This window comes from Thalassophryne amazonica, chromosome 5 (assembly GCF_902500255.1).
Source record: "Thalassophryne amazonica chromosome 5, fThaAma1.1, whole genome shotgun sequence".
Classification (NCBI taxonomy): domain Eukaryota; kingdom Metazoa; phylum Chordata; class Actinopteri; order Batrachoidiformes; family Batrachoididae; genus Thalassophryne; species Thalassophryne amazonica.
In genome coordinates this window covers 111,961,071-111,986,716 of record NC_047107.1, presented here as the reverse complement: position 1 = coordinate 111,986,716, position 25,646 = coordinate 111,961,071, and the positions used below count along the sequence as shown (strand labels likewise).

The 25,646-nt window shown below is 40.1% G+C and overlaps 1 protein-coding gene across 1 annotated transcript in view; it reads right to left on the bottom strand.

Moving 5' to 3' along the window:
• Positions 1–25,646, bottom strand: part of gnb1l (guanine nucleotide binding protein (G protein), beta polypeptide 1-like) — a 103,678-nt gene that overhangs the window by 28,645 nt on the left and 49,387 nt on the right. Inside the window, exons 4-5 of the mRNA XM_034171115.1 lie at positions 24,597–24,759; positions 15,560–15,652 (exon numbers count right to left, since the gene is read on the bottom strand). Of these exons, the coding sequence (XP_034027006.1) occupies positions 15,560–15,652; positions 24,597–24,759 (256 nt within the window). The remainder of the gene's footprint in view (positions 1–15,559; positions 15,653–24,596; positions 24,760–25,646) is intronic.

Sequence of the window (25,646 nt, the reverse complement as noted above, 5' to 3'; positions counted from 1 at the left end):
CACAAAATTTTACCTTGGAAAATGTTTAAAGTCAAAGTCCTTTTAGAAGTGTTCTTTTCATAAGCTAAATTAGATGTGATCACATGTCAGGAGTATGTATTTAGTTCATGTACTTGAATCAAAGTTTTTTGTGGTGTTGCCAGATTTTTTTCAGTTTCTGAATTCTTTTTCCAGATAATTTTCACAGAACTTTGATCATCTCTGGAAGCACAATTTGTCATTGCTTTTTGGCACTTGGTTTCTGACTGACAACTGGACAATAGACAAACAGGCATAAAATTGGAACCTCCATCCAATTTTGGTGGTGAAGGTAAATCATATTAAAACACTACCATCATCCACACCATCATCCACACCATCATTCCACGTCAGCATGCACAAAAACAGCCATTTGTTCGATACCCACATAGTATTGCCCAACTTTGCCACCCTGATATTTCTTTGAAGTTAACCCTCTGGGGTCCGAGGGCATTTTTTGGACAGTACACTCGCTTGGCATAAATGTTTTATTATTGCTGTTAACAGCTCTCCCTGCATCCCACAATCACGTTTTATGTCTTTTTTTTTCAGGACAACCTGTGCTTTCAAAATATATATGTTTTTGTTGTGTTTTATAAGTGTGATAAAGGTTTACAATCAAAAATAGGCAAGGAAAAAATAAAGCAAAAAATAATTTTCCACACACATTTATTCAAAACACACAGCAAACTATAATAAACAACTGTTTTGACACTTTATAAAGGTAATTTGAGGTCTTGTGTGGAAGACTGTACAACAAAAAGGTTCAAACAATAAACACAAATGCACATTTTGAACAATATACACAAAATGGTCTATGCGTTTTGTTGTCCACTGATATGGTAAACAGTGCTTTATGCAGAGAAAGCAACAGTTATTCAGTAACATTCACATGCAAACTAGAGGAGCAATCCTGATAGTTACACACTCTTTGTTTGAGCACATGAGATTGTCATCAGAGGCTCTCCATCTGCTCCTCTGCTTTCACTTTCGCTGTGCGAAATGCCGCAGGGTGCCCTGAGTATGTACTAATAGTATGTACTCATTGGAGCACCCAGAGGGCTATTCAAACGGGCCAACTAGTAACATATCACTCCTGAAAACGATCTTTGGCTTTTCACGTTTAACCCTTTGATTGGATTTTGGAAAACCATGTGACGGTGAACCAATTCCGATTGGACACTCACATTGCGCACGTCATCACACAGCTTCTATGAGTATTACAAAGATGGTCGATGGCTGGCTGGATAGTCCACGGTGTTAACTTTTCAGCAAAAAAAAAAAAGGAAGTTTCTATCTCATATCATTCAAAAGTTATTTATAATTTATTAAAGCTTGGTCTTAGCCATCGTATACGAAGGCGTCGGCCCCAGAGGGTTAACTGTCAGATTTGTTGGTCTCTGCCGACTATGCTAATTATACACTGGCAATGTAAATGTCAATGACAATGTAAATGAGCATAGTCTGCAGAGTTTTTAGGACGCAAAATCGCGATGCATCCTGAATGCGAGCCTCGTGGCTGTGCAGCTGTCCAAGGTTCTGAAACCGTGAAAACACTCATTGCAGGTCTATGCTGCATTATTGCGCAGCACTCCGGCACTCAACATCATGGAGGTCACGTCTGATTACATCGCCTTTCTTTTTTTATCCTGTGTGTCAGATATGGGGGGGGGGGGGGGGGGGTCTATGCGAACTATGGAATATCTGGGCTCACAGAGTTGTCTTGAAGCCACTTATTTGACATACTGGCCGTGTGCTTTGCGTCACTGTCCTGCTGAAAGCTGAACCGTCACCAAAGTCTGAGGTGAACAGCGCTCTGGAGTAGGTTTTCATCTAGGATGTCTCTGTACATTGCTGCATTCTTTCCCTCAAGCCTGACTAGTCTCCCAGTTGCTGCCACTGAAAAACATCCTCACAGTATGATGCTGCCACCACGATGCTTCACTGTAGGGATGGAGCCTTGTTTTCCTCCAAACATGACGCCTGGCATTCATGCCAAAGAGAATTTTGTTTCTCATGGTCTAAGAGTCCTTCAGGTGCCTTCTGGCAAACTCCAGGTGGGTTGCCATGTGCTTTTTACGAAGGAGTGACTTCCGTCTGGCCAGTTTACCATCCAGGCCTGATTGGTGGATTGCTGTAGAGATGGACGTCCTTCTGGAAGGTTCTCCCCTCTCCACAGAGGAATGCTGGAGCTCTGACACAGTGACCATCGGGTTCTTGGTCACCTCCCTGATTAAGGTCCTTCTCCCCCAATCACTCATTTTTAGACGGGTGACCATCTCTAGGAAGAGTCCTGGTGGATGCAAACGTCTTCCATTTACGGATGATGGAAGCCACTGTGCTCATTGGGACCTTCAAAGCAGCAGAAATGTTTCTGTGCCCTTCCCCAGATTTGTGCCTCAAGACAATCCTGTCTCTGAGGTCTACAGACAATTCCTTTGAGTTCATGCTTGGTTTTTGCTCTGACATGCACTGTCAACTGTGGGAGCTTACATGTAGACAGTTGTGTGACTTTCCAAATCATGTCCAATCAACATAGAAACATCTCAAGGACGATCAGTGAAAACAAGCTTAATGGCAAAGGCTGCAAATACTTATGCACATGTGATTTCTTAGGGGTTTTATGTTTGTTTGTTTTGTGGGGTTGTTTTTTTTTTTAATAAATTTGTGAAAATCTTAAAAAAAAAAACTTTTTTCATATTGTCATTATGGGTAATTTTGTGCAGAAGTTTGAGGGAAAAAAAGAATTTCATTCATTTTGGAATAAGATGGAAAAAGTGAAGTGCTACGAATACTTTTCGTGTGCACTGTATTCACTTAATACCAGAGTGCTTAATTAAAAGTATTGGATCAAGACCAAGATCCAGACTTTCAATGGCTTCCTGAACATAGCCATAGAACACACACCTGAATGTGGCAAAAGTCTTGAACTTGTAGAGACATTCGTGTCTTTGGGTCCTCAGCCTTTAGAATGAGAGATGCCTGGGAAGATCTTATCAAGATCTGAGGTTGCTGGGCAGAGGTGTTTGGCGATGCAGATATCTTTACAGAAGAATGAAGAACGATAGTCCAAGCCTGGTGCTGCCTGTCTTACTGTATGGTTGTGAGACTTGGATTATTAGCCAGTGACCCAAGTTGACAGCAAAATGCCTTTAGTATCAGGTCTCTTTGGAGGATCCCTGGGTACCACTGAAACGGCCATGTGTCAAATGAGTAGCTACTCAGGGACACTAATTGCGAGGGAGTGTCAGCTTCAATATTTTGGCTGTATGCCATATTTCTCTGAAGAATTTAGAACATAGGTCTCTCAGGGCTGAGGATGCTGGGGCAGGAAAAGGCCAAGGGGATGACCAAACTTTACCTAGCTGCAGCAGATAGATTTTACTTTCAAGTATGAGGATGGATCAGTTGTCTGGCTGGGTGGTTGCCAAGAACTTTGAGTCCTGACTCAAGGTGGATTTATAGTATAGTGCATGTGGTGACACACGACACCAGCACATGCGTCCAGACTTGACTTTTGTTATGATGATGTACAACTGTGTGGACTGAACTCATAATCCACCTCACTGAATAAAAAGGTAATGGTGTGGTAAGTAAAAACAAGGATGTTCATATCTCTGCTGGCAGCAATGAAAGGAAGAAAGGAAGCACTGACAGACTAAGGTTAATTATGGAGTTCCACAAGGTTCTGTGCTAGGACCAATTTTATTCACTTTATACATGCTTCCCTCAGGCAGTATGATTAGACGGCATTGCTTAAATTTTCATTGTTACGCAGATGATACCCAGCTTTATCTATCCATGAAGCCAGAGGACACACACCAATTAGCTAAACTGCAGGATTGTCTTACAGACATAAGGACATGGATGACCTCTAATTTCCTGCTTTTAAACTCAGATATAACTGAAGTTATTGTACTTGGCCCCACAAATCTTAGAAACATGGTGTCTAACCAGATCCTTACTCTGGATGGCATTACCCTGACCTCTAGTAATACTGTGAGAAATCTTGGAGTCATTTTTGATCAGGATATGTCATTCAAAGCGCATATTAAACAAATATGTAGGACTGCTTTTTTGCATTTACGCAATATCTCTAAAATCAGAAAGGTCTTGTCTCAGAGTGATGCTGAAAAACTAATTCATGCATTTATTTCCTCTAGGCTGGACTATTGTAATTCATTATTATCAGGTTGTCCTAAAAGTTCCCTGAAAAGCCTTCAGTTAATTCAAAATGCTGCAGCTAGAGTACTGACGGGGACTAGAAGGAGAGAGCATATCTCACCCATATTGGCCTCTCTTCATTGGCTTCCTGTTAATTCTAGAATAGAATTTAAAATTCTTCTTCTTACTTATAAGGTTTTGAATAATCAGGTCCCTTCTTATCTTAGGGACCTCATAGTACCATATCACCCCAATAGAGCGCTTCGCTCTCAGACTGCAGGCTTACTTGTAGTTCCTAGGGTTTGTAAGAGTAGAATGGGAGGCAGAGCCTTCAGCTTTCAGGCTCCTCTCCTGTGGAACCAGCTCCCAATTCGTATCAGGGAGACAGACACCCTCTCTACTTTTAAGATTAGGCTTAAAACTTTCCTTTTTGCTAAAGCTTATAGTTAGAGCTGGATCAGGTGACCCTGAACCATCCCTTAGTTATGCTGCTATAGACTTAGACTGCTGGGGGGTTCCCATGATGCACTGAGTGTTTCTTTCTCTTTTTGCTCTGTATGCACCACTCTGCATTTAATCATTAGTGATTGATCTCTGCTCCCCTCCACAGCATGTCTTTTTCCTGGTTCTCTCCCTCAGCCCCAACCAGTCCCAGCAGAAGACTGCCCCTCCCTGAGCCTGGTTCTGCTGGAGGTTTCTTCCTGTTAAAAGGGAGTTTTTCCTTCCCACTGTCGCCAAGTGCTTGCTCACAGGGGGTTGTTTTGACCTTTGGGGTTTTTACGTAATTATTGTATGGCCTTGCCTTACAATATAAAGCGCCTTGGGGCAACTGTTTGTTGTGATTTGGTGCTATATAAATAAAATTGAATTGAATTGAAGGATGGAGGGAAGGGAAGCAGAAGGAAAGTGTGCAGAGCAGGAGAGACTGGTGAGCTTAAGGAAAGGTAAGCAGCTCACCATCATCCATCCCCAAAATGTCTGCTTTTAGATTGACTTTATCCAAAGCCCTTCAGATACACCTTTGTACAAAAAGTATCAAAAATAAATAAAACTTTTTCAAACATGAAAAGACTCTTAAAACAGCATAATGTGTTACACTGATGAATGCCAGAGTGCAGATATACATCCATTGTGTACAGACTTGCATATTTACAGTCATGTAGCACCAGCTCCACAGCAATATGCATGCATCAGTGTATAATTATCAATGCATGCATTGTGGGTAAATGGCAAGATGGCGGTATGGCGGTAGATGGCGTTCACTGCGGCTCAAACATTTCAGTGTGTCACAGAATTTCGCTGAGTTTTTGTTTAAACCAGTAACAGTAAGTAAGAAATCAGTAGGAAAGTAAGTAAAGATCGGATTAGCTGCGAAGCTAACGGTGATCTATCCAGGCCCGCGGCGTCGGTGGAAGCGATCCATCCAGGCCCGCGGTGTTGGTGGAGACGTACCATCCAGGCCCGCGGCGTCGGCGAACCATCCAGGCCCGCGGAGGCGAACCATCCAGGCCCGCAGCGTCGGCGCAGGAGGCGACCCATCCAGGTCCGCGGCATCGGTGGAGAAGGCGAACCATCCAGGCCCGCGGCATCGGTTACATCCGTGTCTGGCAACGGCTACATCTGAGGCCGGCAACAGCTACACCTGAGGCTGGCGACGGCTGCGTCCGAGACTAGCGGCGGCTACATCCGAGGCTAGCGGCGACTACATCCGGGGCTAGCGGCGGCTGCATCCGAGGCTGACTGAGGCTGCGACCGAGGCTGGTGGCCGCTATATCCGGGATTAACATCGGGGAAGGTCGGTGTGCGGCGACCGGATTTGTGGTGGTGGAGGTGGTGGAGACTACGAGTGGGAACTGTTTTATAATTAATAGTGGCCTGTACTGAACTACATGAGTTAATATGGCACCACCTAGGAAGACAGATAAACTGGAGGAAGACATGGAGGAGATAAAGACCTCATTAAACCGTATTTCAAAAGACATGTCCAATTTAGACAAGTTGATGAAGGAGATCAAGGAGCTCCAAAATCTTGTTAAAGAAAAGGAGAAGATTATTAAGAAACTTGAGCAACGGGTAGATGAACTTGAACAATATTCTAGAAAAGATGATGTAAAAAAGGTGGAGGTATTGCTTTGTACATAAAAACAGATCTGACATGTAAAATTGTAGAAGAAATGACAATCATAGATGATGTCACAGAAATTGTAACAGTGGAAATTGTACATGAAACATCTAAAAATATTCTAATCAGTTGTGTATACAGAGCACCAGACTCTTGTGTTGTGAAATTTACAGATAAAATAATAGAATTATTCCATCAAATCAAAAACAAAACGTTCTTTATGTGTGGAGACTTTAATGTTAATGTGGAAAGCTCCAGTTGCCAAAGAGTAAGTGATTTTGTGAATTCAATGAATAGCTTGGGCTTATTCCCTTTGATAACAAAACCAACCAGAATTACATCGCAAAGTGCAACTGTAACTGACAATATATTCACAAATAGATGAAATTATTAAGAATGGGATATTGATGACAGAGCCTTAGTGATCACTTACCAGTTTTTTCAATATTTAAATATAAAAATAGGTACAAAAAAAAAAACTGTTATAAACTTTAAAAGAGATAAATCATTAAAAGCCTTAGAGGCATTAAATTATGACCTTAAAAATCAGAATTGGGAAGAAGTTTATGTCGGTGACGTTGATGTAGCATATAACTCATTTATGAAAATACTGGTGAAATCATATAAAAAAAATTGTAAATTAATAAAAACTAGTAAGAAAAGAGTAAATAAACCATGGCTGACTAAGGGAATAAAAAACGCTTGTGTAAAGAAAAACTATTTATATAGGTGCTTTTTAAAAATGCAAACAAAGGAAACAGAACATAGATACAAAAAATATAAAAATAAACTATTGACAATAATTAGGAAACAAAAAAAAGATTATTATAGTGAACAATTGAATAAGAGTAAAGATAATATGAGGGCAACATGGGGAATTTTAAAAAGTGTGATGGAAAGTGATGGAGTGAAATCAACTTTTCCGAATTACCTTGTCAAGGAAAATAAAGAGATATATGACATAAAATAAGTTGTAAATGAGTTTAATGATTATTTTTCAAAGGTAGGATCAAGTCTGGTGGGAAACAAACCAATAGTAGAAGATAAATTAAATACAACTGTAAATACGGTCAAGAGTATTTTCCTTGACAATGTGGAAAAAGATGAAATAAGGAATATTGTAAAAAACTGTGTAAGCAAAAGATCAACTGACTATGAAGATTTAGACATGATGACTGTAAAAAGTATAACAGAAACTGTTATTGAACCATTCACTTACATTTGTAATCTCTCTTTGTCAACAGGAATTTTTCCAGACAAAATGAAAATTGCCAAGGTAGTTCCATTATATAAAAATGGAGACAAACATAATGTTTCAAATTACAGGCCAGTGTCATTGCTTCCACAGTTTTCTAAAATTATGGAAAAAGGTTTTGTGACATGGTTGGATAAATTCATTGAGAAACATCATATTTTAAATAATGCTCAGTATGGATTCAGAACAAAACATTCGACAGCTATGGCAATTGTGGAATTAACAGAGAAAATATCAACAGCAATAGATAATAAGGATTATTTTGTAAGTGTTTTTATTGACCTGAAAAAAGCTTTTGATGTTATCGATCATCCAAAATTGCTTCACAAGTTACAACAATATGGAATAAGAGGGATTGCACATCAGTGGGTAAAAAGCTACTTAGAAAATAGAAAACAGTTTGTTCAGATAAATAACACTAAATCAGAATTGTGTAATATTATTTGTGGAGTACAACAAGGGTCGGTACTTGGACCCAAACTGTTTATTTTGTATAACAATGATTTTGTGAATGTATCTAATGTACTTGGTAGCATTTTATTTGCTGACGATACAACATTATTTTACTCTGGATCAGATATACAGGAAGTAGCACAAGTGATAAATATAGAGTTGGAAAAAGTTAAATATTGGTTTGATATAAACAGATTGTCACTTAATCTTAATAAAACAAATTTCATATTGTTTAATGACAGAGTTAAAAAAATAAAAAAAAAATAGATGGAATGGACATTCAAAGGGTAAAAGAAACGAAATTTTTAGGAGTTATGATTGATGAAGATTTTACATGGAAGTCACACATAAATTACATAAAAGGAAAGATAGCGAAAGCCATTGCTGTTTTGCATAAAGTTAAATATTCATTAAATAGTTATGGATTATTAACACTGTACAATTCATTGACTGTTCCATATTTGACTTATTGTGTAGAAATCTGGGGATCAACATGTACAACTTATACACAACCTTTATTTATTTTGCAGAAAAGAGCTTTAAAAGTGATTAGCAACAGTCGTTTTAGAGATCCAACTAGTCCATTGTTCATTAAGTATAGGGTACTTAAATTTCATGATTTAGTTGATTTGAAATTATTACAAACAATGTACCAAGCAAATAACAACACCTTACCAATAAATATTCAAAATATGTTTGAAAAAAAGAGTAAGTAGTTATAATGTGAAGGGCATAGAAGTCTTTAAAAACCAAGATTCAGAACCAAGATAAAGGAACGGAGTATTGCAGTGAATGGTGTAAAATTATGGAACAACCTCAACAAAGAAATCAAAGAATCAAGGTGGCTTAAATCATTTAAAAAAACGTATTAAACGTGATGTATTTCGTAAGTATAAAACTATGAAATAAGTCAGTGGGCTGTGACAAAGCCAAAAATGTAATTTGTTAATAGTGTTTTAGAATGTTTGAAGTTTAAAATGTAATGTTAGGGATGCAGTCTTTTAAATAATGGTTAAAATTATGAAATAAATCGGTGGCATGTGACAAAGTCATAGAAATGTAATCTGTTAAATTATGTTGATTAATGATGCTTGATATTGCAAGATTGTATTGTAAAAAAGGGGAAGAATATATAAGACTTGTTCTTCCAAACTGCTCCTTTTCATTCAATGGTTTGTAATGTTTTGTTATTTCTGCTTTTCTGTTTTTTTCTTTTAAATGAATGAAATAAATATTATTTAAAAAAAAAAATAGAAGGTTGCAAAATTGTGTATTCCTTCCAAACACATCAGCAAGGACGAACACTAAGGGATTATGAAAACAAATAAAAACAAATGAAAACTGGCCCCTGCTGGCCAACAGGGCCTGTCCTTTAAACTCAGGCTGGGGGCCAATCATGGCCCTTTGCACTTCGTTTAAGTGTAGCGTCTCCTTGATTGATGATGTCATGGGTCAGAGGTCAGGGAACCCTGGGTAGACACCTAATTCATTATATCCTCCACAGGTCTTTCTACAAGAAGGCTCTGCAGGAATGGGGCTGGGGTTTCGAGAGGAGATTTATCACCACAGAACAGCTGTAAAGACAGATCGATGGAAGCTGGCTGAAGAGGGAGGACCAGTGGAGAGAGTGATGGATCGGAATATTCTGTTATATTATAGTATAGTAACTGTTTGGTGTCCAGTTTGTTCATTGTGATGTCAATTTGAGCATCCCCCTCACCCAAAAAAATTATATCATAGAGCCAACTCTCTCAGATTTTTTTTTTTTAAGAAGTACAGAATGAGAAGACACACCCTGTTGCTTCCAACAACATACTCCACCAAGCTCTCTATCAAGAACATCAGAGAGTGACTATAATTTCTCCCCCCCAAAATAAATTCTGTGCAGCACTACAGCAACTAAAGATTAAAGTGATGCGGGTATGCTCGGCAGCACCTGCTTTGTGACCGTTCCACTACTGGACCATAAGACCATCAGTGGAATATATGACCTAGAAGAGCCGCTAACATATGAACAAAATACAAGGAATAACAAAGTATATAGCAGTGGTAACACAACAGCAAGCTTAGCAACTGACAGGCAAAATAGAACCCACAAACAGCTGAACCTCAGCACTCTATTACCAGCGCTACAATAGAATAGGAAGCAAACAGTGACAGAAAGAGATACTTGAAAGCATTTAACAACAGTCTTAACCAAGGCATGCATAGCAATATATGAAGCATACTCTACACAAGAGGCACCTTGCTTCAGATTTTGGCGTAAAGGTGTGTAGAAAATCCAGGATTAAGCACACATCTTATGTTAAAGATGGAAAATTCAGCTTTGTTCTGTGCTGTCACTCAGCCAACCAACAACTATACTAAGAACATGCCAACAGAAGGAACACCAGCAGAATGCAGATCACACAATTATTTACTCCATTAATTCCCCAAAATAATAACTGTCAGATGATATTCAAAAGATTGAAGGTGGAGGTGAATTAAGCTGAAGCATTTCTGTCACACAGTTACGGATATGAGCAGTGTTGGGCACAGTCGCTAATCCGTTAACCGCTAATTAGCAAAGCTAACTTCTTTGTTAGCGTATTAGCTTTTCAGCTAATTTTGAAAACCATCAGCGGACCACTTAGCTTTCTCTACATTTAGTTCTGCTAACCTTTTTTTGCTGGCATAGTGAATAAAAATTAACAGTCAAAATCATGTTAGTACCTACCTGTTGCGTGTTTTGCAATAATCAGACGCATGTGAGCTCAATCCTCTTCCAGCAGATGACAGTGGAACAGGCCGGCTGCTGTTGCCACAAAAAAAAGTAATTTACTTTAACATTTAAATAGACAGACAGTGGGGAGGAGACATGAAACGCAACAAACACACTTACCAAAAGGCATTATGGGAAAAATGAGTCTCCACTGGTTGGCCGATTTATTTATTTGTAAAAACCAACACATACGTTACTGTAACATGTGTTGAGTTTTACAAATAAATGTGTATTTGCAAATATTTAATTTGTAAAAAAAAAAAAAACATTTGGAAAACTGAAAATTCTGTTTGTGACGTGTATTAATGACCAACACAGGTTGCTATTCACACTCCCATCCAGTAGATGGCAGTGTTCTATGCATTTTGGGGGGGGGGGGTGATCGAAAGAGACATTTGAATATCCCATAATGCCTTTCGGCACGTGTCTGTTAAAAGCTCAAACCTTCAGAATTTAGCGCATTCCTTTAAAAGATATGTCATATGTGTGATATTTTCTCTGGAAAAAAATGACAGAGGTAATCTTAATATTGATAAACTGTCTGGAATTAGTTGTTTGAGTAAAACCATGAGTGAAAAGTGTGTTGCGTTTCATGTGTCCTCCACACTGTGTCTTTTTGCATGTTGAAAGTAAATGACCGTTCTCTTCTGTTGGGGGATGACTGAGCTCACAGCCGTCTGACTATGTTAAGACAGAAGCTCTGGCTCGTTGTTCCTTTTTTGGTTTGTGATCACTTTTGATTTTACTCAGAAGACTCGGTAGGGCTTAAACTTGAAATTGGCTTATCAGTAGCCGACAGTACTAAAAGTTAGCGGTTAGCTGCAACTTCCACTAAATTTCTTTGTGGTGTATCTGTTTCGTGTTATAAAAGTTAACTTTTCAGTTAGCGGATATTGAAGCTAACCTTTTGGTTAACTGTGCCCACCACTGGATATGAGGTCCTTTTGCATGCAGAGTTCATTTGTGTAACATAGTGGACAGAGTAAATGAATGCTTTAACGTTAAACATTCACCACCACCACTTTTTTTTCCTGGCCAATTTGTTCACATTGTGATAAAAGCACCAAAATTGGCAGATACACATTTCAAGTGTGCTATTTCATATAAGGATTGGTGCCAAGAAAGATTTCCATACTCAGGGGTGAAACTCCTAACCTATAAAGGACATCAGTTTTATCACAACTGAAAAAGAAACAACTAAATTTATAAGAAATGCTCATTGAACATCAATGCAAAACCATATTTATCTAATTCCTCTTAATAAGTGTAAGTAGTGGGCAGCACGATGGCTTAGTGGTTAGCACTGTTGTTTCACAGCAAGGAGGCCATGAGATCAATTCCCACCTGTGGCCTGTCTGTGTGGAGTTTGCATGTTCTCCCAGTGCTTGCATGGCTTCCTCCCACATCCAAAGACATGCAGGCTAGGCGGACTGGAAACTTTAAATTGTCCATAGGTGTGTGTGTGGTTGTGAATGTTTTTCTATATGTGCCCAGCAACAGACTGGCGTCCTGTCCAGGGTGTACCCCTCCTCACGCCCTATGGCCGCTAGGATGGGCTCTAGCACCTTGTGACCTTTAATTGGAGTAAGTGGCTGAAAATGAGTGAGGTGTAAGTAGTAGTTTATCTGATATAACAATAAAAGGTGAATATAATACACTTAACACCATTAATTATGATAGCCACCCTTAGTTAAGTTAAAGTATAAAGAAATTAAGGTGTATTGGGTTCCCAAGTCTCAGACACCATATAAGCCATACCCATTTTCATATATCTTAGCCAATGAAAAAAAGATAAATCAATCCTCATCATATAATACGTGATGCTTATTATATTTTTTTCCCCATTCAAGATATAATATGTACGGTATGGTTCAACGTGCATTCATTAATCAATAACACACAGTTGCTATGTCAATCTTAAATAAATCTTATGTCTACAGGTTTCTTCTCCATGTTTGAGTTAATATGCACATAATTAACTTTTTAAAGAAGTTCTACACTCCTAAAATCTTACACAGGAAATATATCTCTTCATACCTGAAACAAATAAGAAACCACAAGCTAAGAATCCTAAGAATGAGAACTGTCAACTCACTGATCCAAGTTGTGTTCCACTTCACGGGTCCATGTTCTTTACAGTATTGAATGATTGCACAATTGGTGAATACAACCACTGGATTTTAAGAGCAACTGGATGCTCAGCTGCATCTTCTCTGTCTTACGTGTTTGACATTTGTTTTTGGTGGCTGCTGTGTTATTTGTCAAATTGTTATTGGTAGCATGACCAAAGCAGATGGTGACTCCTCTGACTTTGGTCTGCTTGAGGTTTCTTCCTACAAACAAAAAACACTGTTGCCAATGTGCTTGATCAGGGGGTGGGTAAGGTGAGACCTTGCCTGTGTGAAGGGAGTTGATGTGATTAACGGTGCATCCAGAAAGTATTCACAGCGCTTCACTTTTTCCATTTTTTTTTTTTTTTTTTTTTTTTTTTTGTTAGTCTTATTCCAAAATAGATGAAATTCATTTTTTTCCTCAAAATTCTATACATAATACCCCATAAGGACCATGTGAAAAAGTGTTTTGTTTTTTTTAGATTTTTGCAAATTTATTTATAAAAAAATTAATAAAATTAAAACAAACTAAGAAATCACATCTACGCAAGTATTCACAGCCTTTACCATGAAGTTCAAACTTGAGGTCAGGTGCATCCTCTTTCCACTCCTTATTACTGAGATGTTTGTACAGCTTATTTGGAGTCCACCAGGGGTAATTTCAGTTGTAGTAATTAATTACCAGAATTTTGAAAAGGAAAAAAAAATCTATATCTTGTATTATTAAACATTATTCCTAATTAACATTACATAATAGCTTACCAATATTCGTATAGACAACAGGAACGTCTTCTTAAATCATGACAATAATATAAGTGAAATTCTTGTTTTCAGTGAGCAGACGTGTATTTAAATACAAAGAATGTGTGCAACTGTTCAGATTTATTGTACATATTTCACCAAACACCTAGAATAAGTCCTTCCTGATACAGCCACTACAGGCAAGCACTACTTAAACATAAGGAACCAATAGTTTCCTTCAGGTTTTGTCCCGGTCCTCCATGATGTCATGGCCACGAGGCAGCAAGGCGATGAGCTGATAATGATGGATATCTGTACAGGAACATTTCCTTTTCCCCCCGCCAACCTCTGTTCACATTAAAAGGCCTGCACATCATACATCACTACTGTCCCCACAGCCAAACCCAACATCCCCAAACAACTCAAAACCACATATGGAGGCAGTTTCTTCACCACCAGTGTATCACCGAATCCTTCACAGCCAATCAGAAACAGAGCAATCAGACGGCAACCCCAGTCAATTTACAGAAAGCACTTAGGGTTTGAACTAAAGGCTGGGTGGGATTTTGTTGAAGGAAGTTAAACTGAGAAAAAATGTGCACTTTCACACAGCATTTAATCTTTTCCATAAACTCCAGCAGAAAAGGCTTAAAGGCTCAAAGTAAATCTGCTTGTGCATCTGCTTAGAAATCACGGAAGATATTCTCTTTTCATCTCAAGGGATCTCAAGGAGAGCGGGAGTGCTTGTGAGAAGGAAAACAGACATGATGGTTGGGTCAGTGGCCACTTCCTCCTGTGTGTGAGGCAGAGAGAATAGAGAGGTCGACTGTCAGCTGCGGTCTCCTGCAGCATCAGGTTAAGGAAATGCAGAGCAGCATAAAAGGAGCTGACACGAAAGACAAGAACAACCTTTAGTCTTCTGATTGACAGAACATGTGGACAATGTATTTAACCTGCCTCTCTGTGTGACCGTGCGTGCATGTGTGTCTCAAAGAACCAGCTTTTTAATCTTTTCCCACTGCTTTGACTTGTGCAGATTCTGGAACAGAGGAACACGCCTCGGCCTTGCATTGATTTAGAGTCACCTGGGCCCTTCATCTTTGAAGTAAGACAGCTGCCTTGCTGCGCTGCGCTTACAATGATGTGATACAATTCATAATTACAATATCGATCATTATGTTTCCTGGCACTCAACAGCACTGCTTCATAAATCAGATGATGAAAGGTGGGTGTAACACTGAAATCAAAGTGTGGGGGGCGGGACCCCGCATAAACATCATGTCAGTTTGCACAAGGAGATTCTGTAATCAATCATGTTTGGAAATTAATTTCACCCACAAAAAAATAGCAAATGCTTTTTAACTTGATTGTTAAAACTTGCCTTGCAGCATCTTATAAAATGATAAACTACAGATTATTCTGCTGCTTAAAAAAAATAAAGAAATCACAGCACATGAACTTTATTGAGTCTTGAAAGAGTAAAAATCTTCATTCCACCTCACAAACTAAACCCATACGAGTTGATAATAATGACAATGATTACAGGGTGACATTAATGGGTAGAAAATAAAACCTTTGTCAGCATTTACCAAACATAAAAAATCTGCATGGATCAGATCATACAGCTTCAGGCTGATATATGGATGTGAAGCCTCAATGCTTCACTTACAGCTTTGGGACTCTCTGCCAACTCAAAACAAAACACTTTTTTCCAATTGTAAATCCCTGTGCCATGTCTCACTTGTGCACATTAGTTTACTTTGCTGTTTTTCTTCTTGTTATGGGCTGATAGCCAACCAGATGAAAGCTGGTAAATGTAGATAAAGACAGAACACAAGGAAGGGACTTGACAGGTCTTGACAGCAGTCGCCAAGTAAACTCACTGAACCTGGCACAAAGGTGAAGGTGAAAATAAAGTAATCCATGGTACTTACCTGCCACAGTTTGAGGCACATGACCATCCCCAACTTAGCATCTGGTGCTAATGTGCAGACTTTGGTCTTACTGGGCAGCTCAATAATCTTGATCTGCAATTCATGCACATTCAAGCAGACATTATTTATTTCAAGATGCACTAACTAAATAAACATAACCATTTGCAAAATGACAGTTAACGATGCATATAACCCTCCTATCTGCACAAATCATATCCGATTACTCACCGTTGCAGATCTTGAATCATCACGTAGTTGCAAAATTTTTGAACATGTTCAAAACCCTCCCAATTTTTCATGACAACCTACAGTGCTATGATTACTTCAGATTATACACATTTTCATGCTCTGACTGGGCATGCAATACTCTGTTTGCTTTTTTTGGGGGGGGGGGGGGGGGGGGGGTTCATGCAAAAAAAAAAGTACATGATCAGGTGCCAATAATCGAAAATGTATGGCCAGTTTAACTCCATTACTACCATGTTGCCCTGTGAATCAAGGAATATGGCACAATGACAAATTTCTGGAGAAAAGTTCAGATATTTTATCATTGGTAAACTGCCCCATTTAAAAGCCCATATAATGTTTTCTCCACATGCCTATATACTTTGAAATGTGAGTGTAGCATCACTGTGTACTTTGAGCACTTCAGATCTTCTTCTATGCAAAATTTTATTTTTAGTTACAAAAACTCTTTCACAAAACGTTGGTGGAAACATGTTCTAGGTCTGAACAGACACCACATTTTGGTACAGATCTGGATTTAAGGTCAGAACTAGGACATTTAAAAAAAAAAAATACATCTGTAACATAATGAGTGAGGATTATCGGATTACTAATGACCAGATTTACAAATAAAGTACTGTTAATGTTGGGGTTCAATTATTTATTTTTAAATGGCAGAGCTACAAAAGATTTTCAGGTCGTCTTCTTTCAACTGCTCCTGTTAGGGGTCACCACAGCAGATCAATTGTTTCCATCAAACCCTGTCCTCTGTATCTTCCTCTGTCACACCAACCACCTGCATATCCTCCCTCAGCACATCCATGAACCTCCTCTTTGGCCTCCTTCTTCTCCTCCTGCCTTTTAGCTCCATCCTCAGCATCCTTCTCCATATATATCCTGGTTCCCTCCTCTGCACAAGTCCAAACCATCTCAATCTCACCTCTCTGACTTTATCTCCAAATGGTCATGTTCATTCCTAATCATGTCCATTCTCTCATCACTCCCAAAGAGAACTGTAACATCTCCAGAGCTGCCACCTCCAACTCTGCCTCCTGTCTTTTTGTTAGTGCCACAGTCTCTATGCCGTACAACATAGCTGGTCTCACTACTGTCTTGTAAACTTTCCCCTTCACTCTTGCAGATATTATTCAGTCACAAATCATTCTTGCCACCTTTCTCCACCCACCCCACCCTGCCTGCACTCTCTTCTTCACCTCTCTACCACACTCTCCATTACTTTGAACAGTTGACCCAAAGTATTTAAACTCATCTACTTTCACCACTTCTACTCCGTGTAACCGCACTATTCCACTGTGCTCCCTCTCATTCACATCTATGTACTCTATGTACTATACAGTAGTGTTCAGAATAATAGTAGTGCTATGTGACTAAAAAGATTAATCCAGGTTTTGAGTATATTTCTTATTGTTACATGGGAAACAAGGTACCAGAAGATTCAGTAGATTCTCACAAATCCAACAAGACCAAGCATTCATGATATGCACACTCTTAAGGCTATGAAACTGGACTCCTGTGTGATCTCATCTGTCAACCTGTTCATCACCATTGCAAACAAGCAAGGACTCAGAGCTGATAATTGGTGGAATGTCATCTGGGGCAACAGTCTTTCCACTCTTCATCCTCTTCATAGCTGTCCTCACTTCATCCTTACTCATCTTTCTTGCACTTCCTGATTTACTCTCTCCACATCATCCATGTTATGTGTCGGACGCAGCTTGGAGAACCGACCAGCGTTTGAAGGACCCAGTATGAAATAAGCAGAGCACGGTACAAAGGCTAACTGAATTTAATACATAACAGTGATACAAAAAATAACAAAAGAAAGTGCGGTCTGGCGTGGTGCGCTCCCAGCAGCGCTAACGGTCCGGAGCCAGAAGCTGTTCGGACCCAAGGACCCCGCCGACACCCCCCAGGTGGCCGCAACAAACCGAGTCTCAGGAAGTGTGCTGACGAGCGTGAGACCTCACCCCCTCCTCTTTCACAGACCGTGCATCAAACCCTGGACGTTCTCTGCATCCACTGATGATGAGATGGCTCCCGAGACGACGATCTCACCCGTCTGGTCACAAGGTCGAGTCTCTGGCAAATACACACTGTATACTCCAGTCTTAAATGCCACCATGTTCCAATCCATATAGATGCACCTCAGCTGTGAGTCCTGACGAGCCGCAGGTGATCAGGGTGAGGTCCTGATAACCTCAGCAACACAGCCACTCAGTCCCAAATGCAAGCCACCTGGAAGGAAAAACAAAATACAGAAACAAAAAGGCAGCCAGGCCCCCCAGCCATACAACAATCCAGCTTTTTCTCTCTCATTTTCTTCATTCATTAGCTCCTCAAAACATTCCCTCCACCTTCTCAACACACCTCACCATCTGCATCCTTTACCACCCTAATCTGTTGCACATCTTTCCAGCTCTGTCCCTTTGCCTGACCAATCGGTACAAGTCTTTTTCTCCTTCCTTACTATTCAACTTCTTGTACAGTTTGCAATATGCCTTTCCCTTAGCTTTTGCCACTTCTCTTTTCACCTTGCGCTGCATCTCTTTGTACTCCTGTCTACTTTCTTCATCTTGCTGACTATCCCAATTGTTTTTCGCGAACATCTTTCTCATTATGCTTTCCTGGACATACTGTGGACCTACAAAGAATGTAGTCCACCTGTGTGCACCTTCCTCCACTCTTATATGTCACCCTGTGCTCCTCCCTTTTCCTAAAGTAGATATTCACCACAGCCATTTCCATCCTTGTTGCAAAATCAACTACCATCTGTCCTTCCACATTTCTGTCCTTGTTACCATATCTACCCCTTACTTCCTTATCACCTCTGTTCCCTTCACCAACATGCCCATTGAAGTCCGCTCCTATCGCCACTCTTTCATGCTTGGGCACATTCTCCACCACCTCATCCAACTCACTCCAGAAATCATTTCTCCTTTTTTCAGGTATGCACATTAATTATTACGTATCTATATTTAAAGAGTGTATTTTTGTGTTAATTTATCCTTTATTATTACGAGCTTGAACCCATCAGACACTGCAGTTTTCAAATGAAAGCGTTTTTTTTGGTGGTGGGGGGGGGGGGGGTGTATTGCAGTGTCTTAACTTGCTTGACTGGTGAATTCAAATAAAGAAACAACATGAATCTGTTATTGTGGTTCAAGACCTCTGCAAATCACAGTTCCTCTAGCCAGCAGCATAGCGCCATCCATCAGTGCAGAGCAGCCGCTCCACTGTCTATAATAAATCCCGCTAAAGCCCGACTCCGTGACATGAATGGTGTTTTCCGGAGCACATTGGCACTGATTCTGATAAAATACACACAGCCTAATGAAGCCTGTGATAAATTTTCTGCTTGCATGTGTGCGTGTATTCACATCACTATCAAAACTCAGACCTTTGAATTGCTCCATGTCGACGATCTGCATATTCATCCTCATTAGGCTTCACATCAAACATTCCTCCCAGGGAGCGATCTGTATTTTCACACTACACCACATCTGTCCTGCATGTTTACCTCTGCACGTGTGACAAAGAGGGGTTTCAGGAGTTTCCTGCGCCTCAGGTGTTCACTGCTCTTGTGTGGCATCACCTTGCTCATAAATAAAACATCCATACTATTAATTAAAGGTTCCTGCTGTGGCCAAAAGCTGCTGGCAGGATTCACAGTGAAATAATTAGAAATAGCCAACAGGGAAATTGTCCGAATCCTGTATTACATGAGCGATCTACCTAAATATTGCTTGTGGCATTAAAATGTGCATTGTGCATATGGTGAGCTCAGTTCAAATGCATTGTTCTCTGGAGAACAATATATTTATGTAGGTGTTTTATTTGCAGAATGATGCGAGGAGCCATCATGACAAAATTGGCTACGGTATGTTTTGCTCTTCAGTGTATGAGTGACTGTTTCTGTTTGTGTCTGTTGGGACAATGACATTATTGAGGCACAGGGAGTCACAGGCGCCCTGATGCCTGGCATGCTGGACAGGAGTTAGCAGAGACACATTTGGCTAGATCGGGTGACTGCACTGTCCCTTTCAAGTGTGGCTCCTTCACAGTGGCATGAGTAACATGAATCTGGAAGCAATAAAAGATTGCTTAACCACAGGCTAGCCTATTCAGCCTGTCTCACCATACATATAAGAGTTCAAATGTTGAGCATAAAAACTTGAGAAATATTTTTCTATTTACTCAAGCAAGAATATTGGTGCTAAAAATAAATATCACCTCAAAGTGTAGATTGAGCCATTCAATATGACAGAATTTACATCCAAATAAAGAAATTGCTATGAGAATTCAGTACATTTTATATGTGGAAATCCTCTGCAGTCAGCGACTGGCTGACTAAACACAAAGACATCATCCTTTGATGGACTTCTTGGTGATGCTCTGCCTGGCTTCAACTGTACCTGTTTTTGGTTCCCGCTTAATCTGTGGAGGTTTTACATCCTTCAGCAACTGAAGTGCATGGACTCAGGGCAAGTAACTGACTTGCACTGTTCCTTAAGAGAGTGTTTTAGGTTTCTTTGCAATAGATTCTCTCTGAAGTGCCGTCCAACGGGTTTTAAAGAGTAAGTTTTAATGCATCTCTGCAATGACATTTATGCCTCTGGGTCCTCAGCCTTTGATGCTGATACCTTTGCATGAGAATGAAGTCTTATCAATCAATCAATCAATCAACCTTTTTTTATATAGCGCCAAATCACAACAAACAGTTGCCCCAAGGCGCTTTATATTGTAAGGCAAGGCCACACAATAATTATGAAAAACCCCAACGGTCAAAACGACCCCCTGTGAGCAAGCACCTGGCTACAGTGGGAAGGAAAAACTCCCTTTTAACAGGAAGAAACCTCCAGCAGAACCAGGCTCAGGGAGGGGCAGTCTTCTGCTGAGACTGGCTGGGGCCGAGGGAAAGAACCAGGAAAAAGACATGCTGTGGAAGGGGGCAGAGATCGATCACTAATGATTAAATGCAGAGTGATGCATACAGAGCAAAAAGAGAAAGAAACAGTGCATCATGGGAACCCCCCCACAGTCTACGTCTAAAGCAGCATAACCAAGGGATAGTCCAGGGTCACCTGATCCAGCCCTAACTATAAGCCTTAGCGAAAAGGAAAGTTTTAAGCCTAATCTTAAAAGTAGAGAGGGTATCTGTCTCCCTGATCTGAATTGGGAGCTGGTTCCACAGGAGAGGAGCCTGAAAGCTGAAGGCTCTGCCTCCCATTCTACTCTTACAAACCCTAGGAACTACAAGTAAGCCTGCAGTCTGAGAGCGAAGCGCTCTAATGGGGTAATATGGTACTACGAGGTCCCTAAGATAAGATGGGACCTGATTATTCAAAACCTTATAAGTAAGAAGAAGAATTTTAAATTCTATTCTAGAATTAACAGGAAGCCAATGAAGAGAGGCCAACACGGGTGAGATATGCTCTCTCCTGCTAGTCCCCGTCAGTACTCTAGCTGCAGCATTTTGAATCAACTGAAGGCTTTTTAGGGAACTTTTAGGACAACCTGATAATAATGAATTACAATAGTCCAGCCTAGAGGAAATAAATGCATGAATTAGTTTTTCAGCATCACTCTGAGACAAGACCTTTCTGATTTTAGAGATATTGCGTAAATGCAAAAAGGCAGTCCTACATATTTGTTCAATATGCGCTTTGAATGACATATCCTGATCAAAAATGACTCCAAGATTTCTCACAGTATTACTAGAGGTCACGGAAATGCCATCCAGAGTAAAGATCTGGTTAGAGACCATGCTTCTAAGATTTGTGGGGCCAAGTACAATAACTTCAGTTTTATCTGAGTTTAAAAGCAGGAAATTAGAGGTCATCCATGTCTTTATGTCTGTAAGACAATCCTGCAGTTTAGCTAATTGGTGTGTGTCCTCTGGTTTCATGGATCGATAAAGCTGGGTATCATCTGCGTAACAATGAAAATTTAAGCAATACCGTCTAATAATACTGCCTAAGGGAAGCATTTATAAAGTGAATAAAATTGGTCCTAGCACAGAACCTTGTGGAACTCCATAATTAACTTTAGTCCGTGAAGAAGATTCCCCATTTACATGAACAAACTGTAATCTATTAGACAAATATGATTCATGGGTCCTGATTTATGGGTCCTGATGCTTCCCGTCTTACAACATGATTACAAGACTTGGACACTAGCCACTGGCCTAAGGTTAAGAACTGTATGTCTTTGGTTCTTCATCTTTTCAGAGGATCCTTGGGTACTGATGGATGCTGTCTAAAGAACATTTACTTAAAGGGAAACTCAGAGGAAGCATATCACTTGTACTGTGCAGCATTAAATTGACCACAAATGTCTCAATATACTTCACAACTCCTGTTGAATTCAAGGTTTTGTTTCTGTGGCTGGCAAACTGTTACACCTCCCTGCACTCTGCCGCCAACACACTTTGCAATTTTATGTGTAAATCATTTATCTGCGTGAACAATAAAAGCTAACAAAGTGGTGATGGCAAGTCTGGTCAAGTTTTTGCAAGTTGGAATTTTTGATTCAATTGAAAATGTTGTGTGGGCCGCCCGAAGAGGAGGTACTGCTGGCCCAACGCCTGAGGGCGCCACGCCTGAGGGCACCCCGCCTGAAGGCGGGCTTCAGGCACCAGAGGGCACAGTCGCCGCCAGGAACTGGAATTGACAGCTGTCACTCATCACCTTCATCACACCTCACCCATAAAGGCGGGGAGAAGACACCACATCTCTGCCGAGAAATCTTCAAACCATTCAGGTAGACACTCAGCCGTTGCGTAATTCAGCTAAGCTAAGTTGTGACGTCTTTTGCATCTGAGCTGGTAGCTGGTGAACTGTATTTCTGAGTTTGCAGCTTTCCACTGTCTGCCGAGTTGGAGGGAGTTGGTAAGAGTTGGCGTTCCCGCTCTTCACTCTTACAGTCGTGGAGTGGAGGCTGCACGTAAAAGGAAGTAGTGAGATCAGGAGGTGGTGTTTTCTCCTAAAGGATTACCTGCTGACTGTTTTACTGGGTGTGTGCACACACACCCACTCTTGACTGTTTCTGTTTCCTGCCAGCAGTACCCAATCTGACAGCTGGAGACGGTGGCCACCTGGGGACTCCGGGGTGTTCCAGATCCGTTGGCGGTGGAAATCGTGTGGGTTCCGACTCTTCTCTGGACAGGCGTCTCCTATCCTCGAGCCTGCCCACACGACACCAACTTCATAATTGACTGTAGTATTGAATTGTATCTGTATCCGTTGTGCACTTTTCACAACATTAAATTGTTACTTCGTATTTCCATTGACCTTTCATTTACGCCCCCTGTTGTGGGTCCGTGTCATCACACTTTTCACAACAGAAAATGTTTAACCAGTTTAAATTCCCACCTGCAAATAAATACTAGAATGTTTTCTTTGAAGCACTGGAAGAAGTCTTATTTTTTATTTTTTATGCGCTCAAATAGACTATTAAATCTCTTATGAAGCAATTTCTGGACATAGAGTGTTTTACTTTTTAAATGCATAAATACACTCGCATAAGCATGGATGAGTAGATTTATGCATCTCTCTCTCTCTCTCTCACGCGCGCACACACACACACACACCTCACTGGCAGTGATGCCGGTAACGTGTTCCTTAGTAACGCGTTACGCTAATCTAACCATTTTTTTTTAGTAACGAGTAATCTAACGTGTTAATCTTTCCAAATCAGTAATCAGATTAAAGTTACTTCTCCACGTAACTGTGTGTCACTATTATTTTTGCATTGTGGGTGGATAGCAGCATTAAACTTCGACTGCACTGCCCACTTTAAGCGAGCTGTGAGCTTTTCATCCACGGTTTTCTGCAGCAACTATGACTCGTCCTCACCTCTTAAAGCATGGTGACAACAGCACACCTGCATTGAGCTTTACAAAGACATTTTTATGCTTTTTTTCTCTCCTTTATTTAGAATTCTGAGCTGAGCCGCTCCGTATCTGCTGCTAAAAACAGCTGATCCGCCGCGACGTGTCAACAACTAACACTATTTTCCACTCAAATGCACCTAAACTCTCTGAGGACCACATGATGTGAAAACACAATAAAACTTTCTTACCTGTAAATCTGGTCATGTTTTCTGCATAAATAAATGTTATCCATTCTTTGTGCTCAAATGCCAAAGCAGGGGCGAATCCAGATGGAATGGGGGTGTGGGGCAGGAATGTGCCCCCCCACAACACCCCTAGATTAAAGATTGAAGCTGTTTTTTTACAACTACTAAAACTACTTATAATAATAATAATTCTGACAAGTAAAATGTTTAGAGAGAATTTAAATGTTAGAAAAATGTTAGAAAGAATTTAATAGTTACATTTATAAACAATGTAGGTTAGAAATTGCAAGTTTTACTGTTACAGTGCTGTCAACAGTTAAATATGAGGTCAAGAAAGAGGTCTTTATTTTACTTTTTATAAAACAAGTATTTATTTTCATTTAAGTCAAGAAAGGGTGACTATAAAGTGAGTTTTGGCAAAACGTATCATTGTCATGTTGAGGTGACAGAGGGTTGTTGTCTGCAGCTAGGGAAAGTAATTAGAAAAGTAACTAGTAATCTAACTTAGTTACTTTTACAATTGAGTAATCAGTAAAGTAACTAAGTTACTTTTTCAAGGAGTAATCAGTAATCAGTAACTGGACTACTTTTTCAAAGTAACTGTGGCAACACTGCTCACTGGTAATATAAGCAATAATAAATGTCCACGTAAAGTAAATTCATCCGTACAATTCTAACATTTCTAATTTGTAAGTGTGCATGGTTAATGTCTCACCTCCTCTGTCTGTTGTCCAGCACAGGCCAGCAGACAGCTTCCAGAATTAAGCTCCATCATGGAACACTGACAGAATCCAACACTGCCGGTCCACACAAAGTCAGACACCTCGCTACGCCCTTCACTCAGATCCCACAGACAAACCTGCATGTCCCGTCCCTGACTGGTCCAACATCAGTCAGAAACAAACAAACAAACAAGCATATAATCCTCATTAACACAGTTTATCCATTTGTATATTGCATGCACAGTGCACGTGGCATTTCTGTTCATATTTTACAACCCCAATTCCAATGAAGTTGAGATGCTGTGTGAAATGTAAATAAAACAGAATGCAATGATTTGTAAATCCTCTTCAACCTATATTCTATTGAATACACCACAAAGACAAGATATTTAATGTTCAAACTGATAAAGTTTTTTGTTTTTGTGCAAATATTTGCTCATTTTGAAATGGATGAGTGCAACACATTTCAAAAAAGCTGAGACAGTTGCAACAAAAGACTGGGAAAGTTGATAAATGCTCACAGAACACCTCTTTGGAACATTCCACATGTGAACAGGTTAATTGTAAACAGGTGAGTGTCACGATTGGGTTTAAAAGGAGCATCCCCAAAAGGCTCAGCCATTCAAAAGCAAAGATGGGGCGAGGATCACCATTTTGTGAACAACTGCGTGAAAAAAATAGTCCATTTAACAACAATATTTCACAACGTTCAATTTCAAGCAATTTAGGGATTCCATCATCTACAGTCCATAATATAATCAGAAGATTTAGAGAATCTGGAGAACCTTCTACACATAAGCAGCAAGGCCGAAAACCAACACTGAATGCCCGTGACCTTCGATCCCTCAGGCAGCACTGCATTAAAAACCGACCTCAATGTATAAAGGATCTTACCGCGTGGGCTCAGGAACACTTCAGAAAACCATTGTCAGTTAACACAGTTCATCTCTATATCTACAAGTGCAAATTAAAACTCTACCATGCAAAGTGAAAGCCATACATCAACAACATCCAGAAACGCCACCACCTTCTCTGGGCCCGAG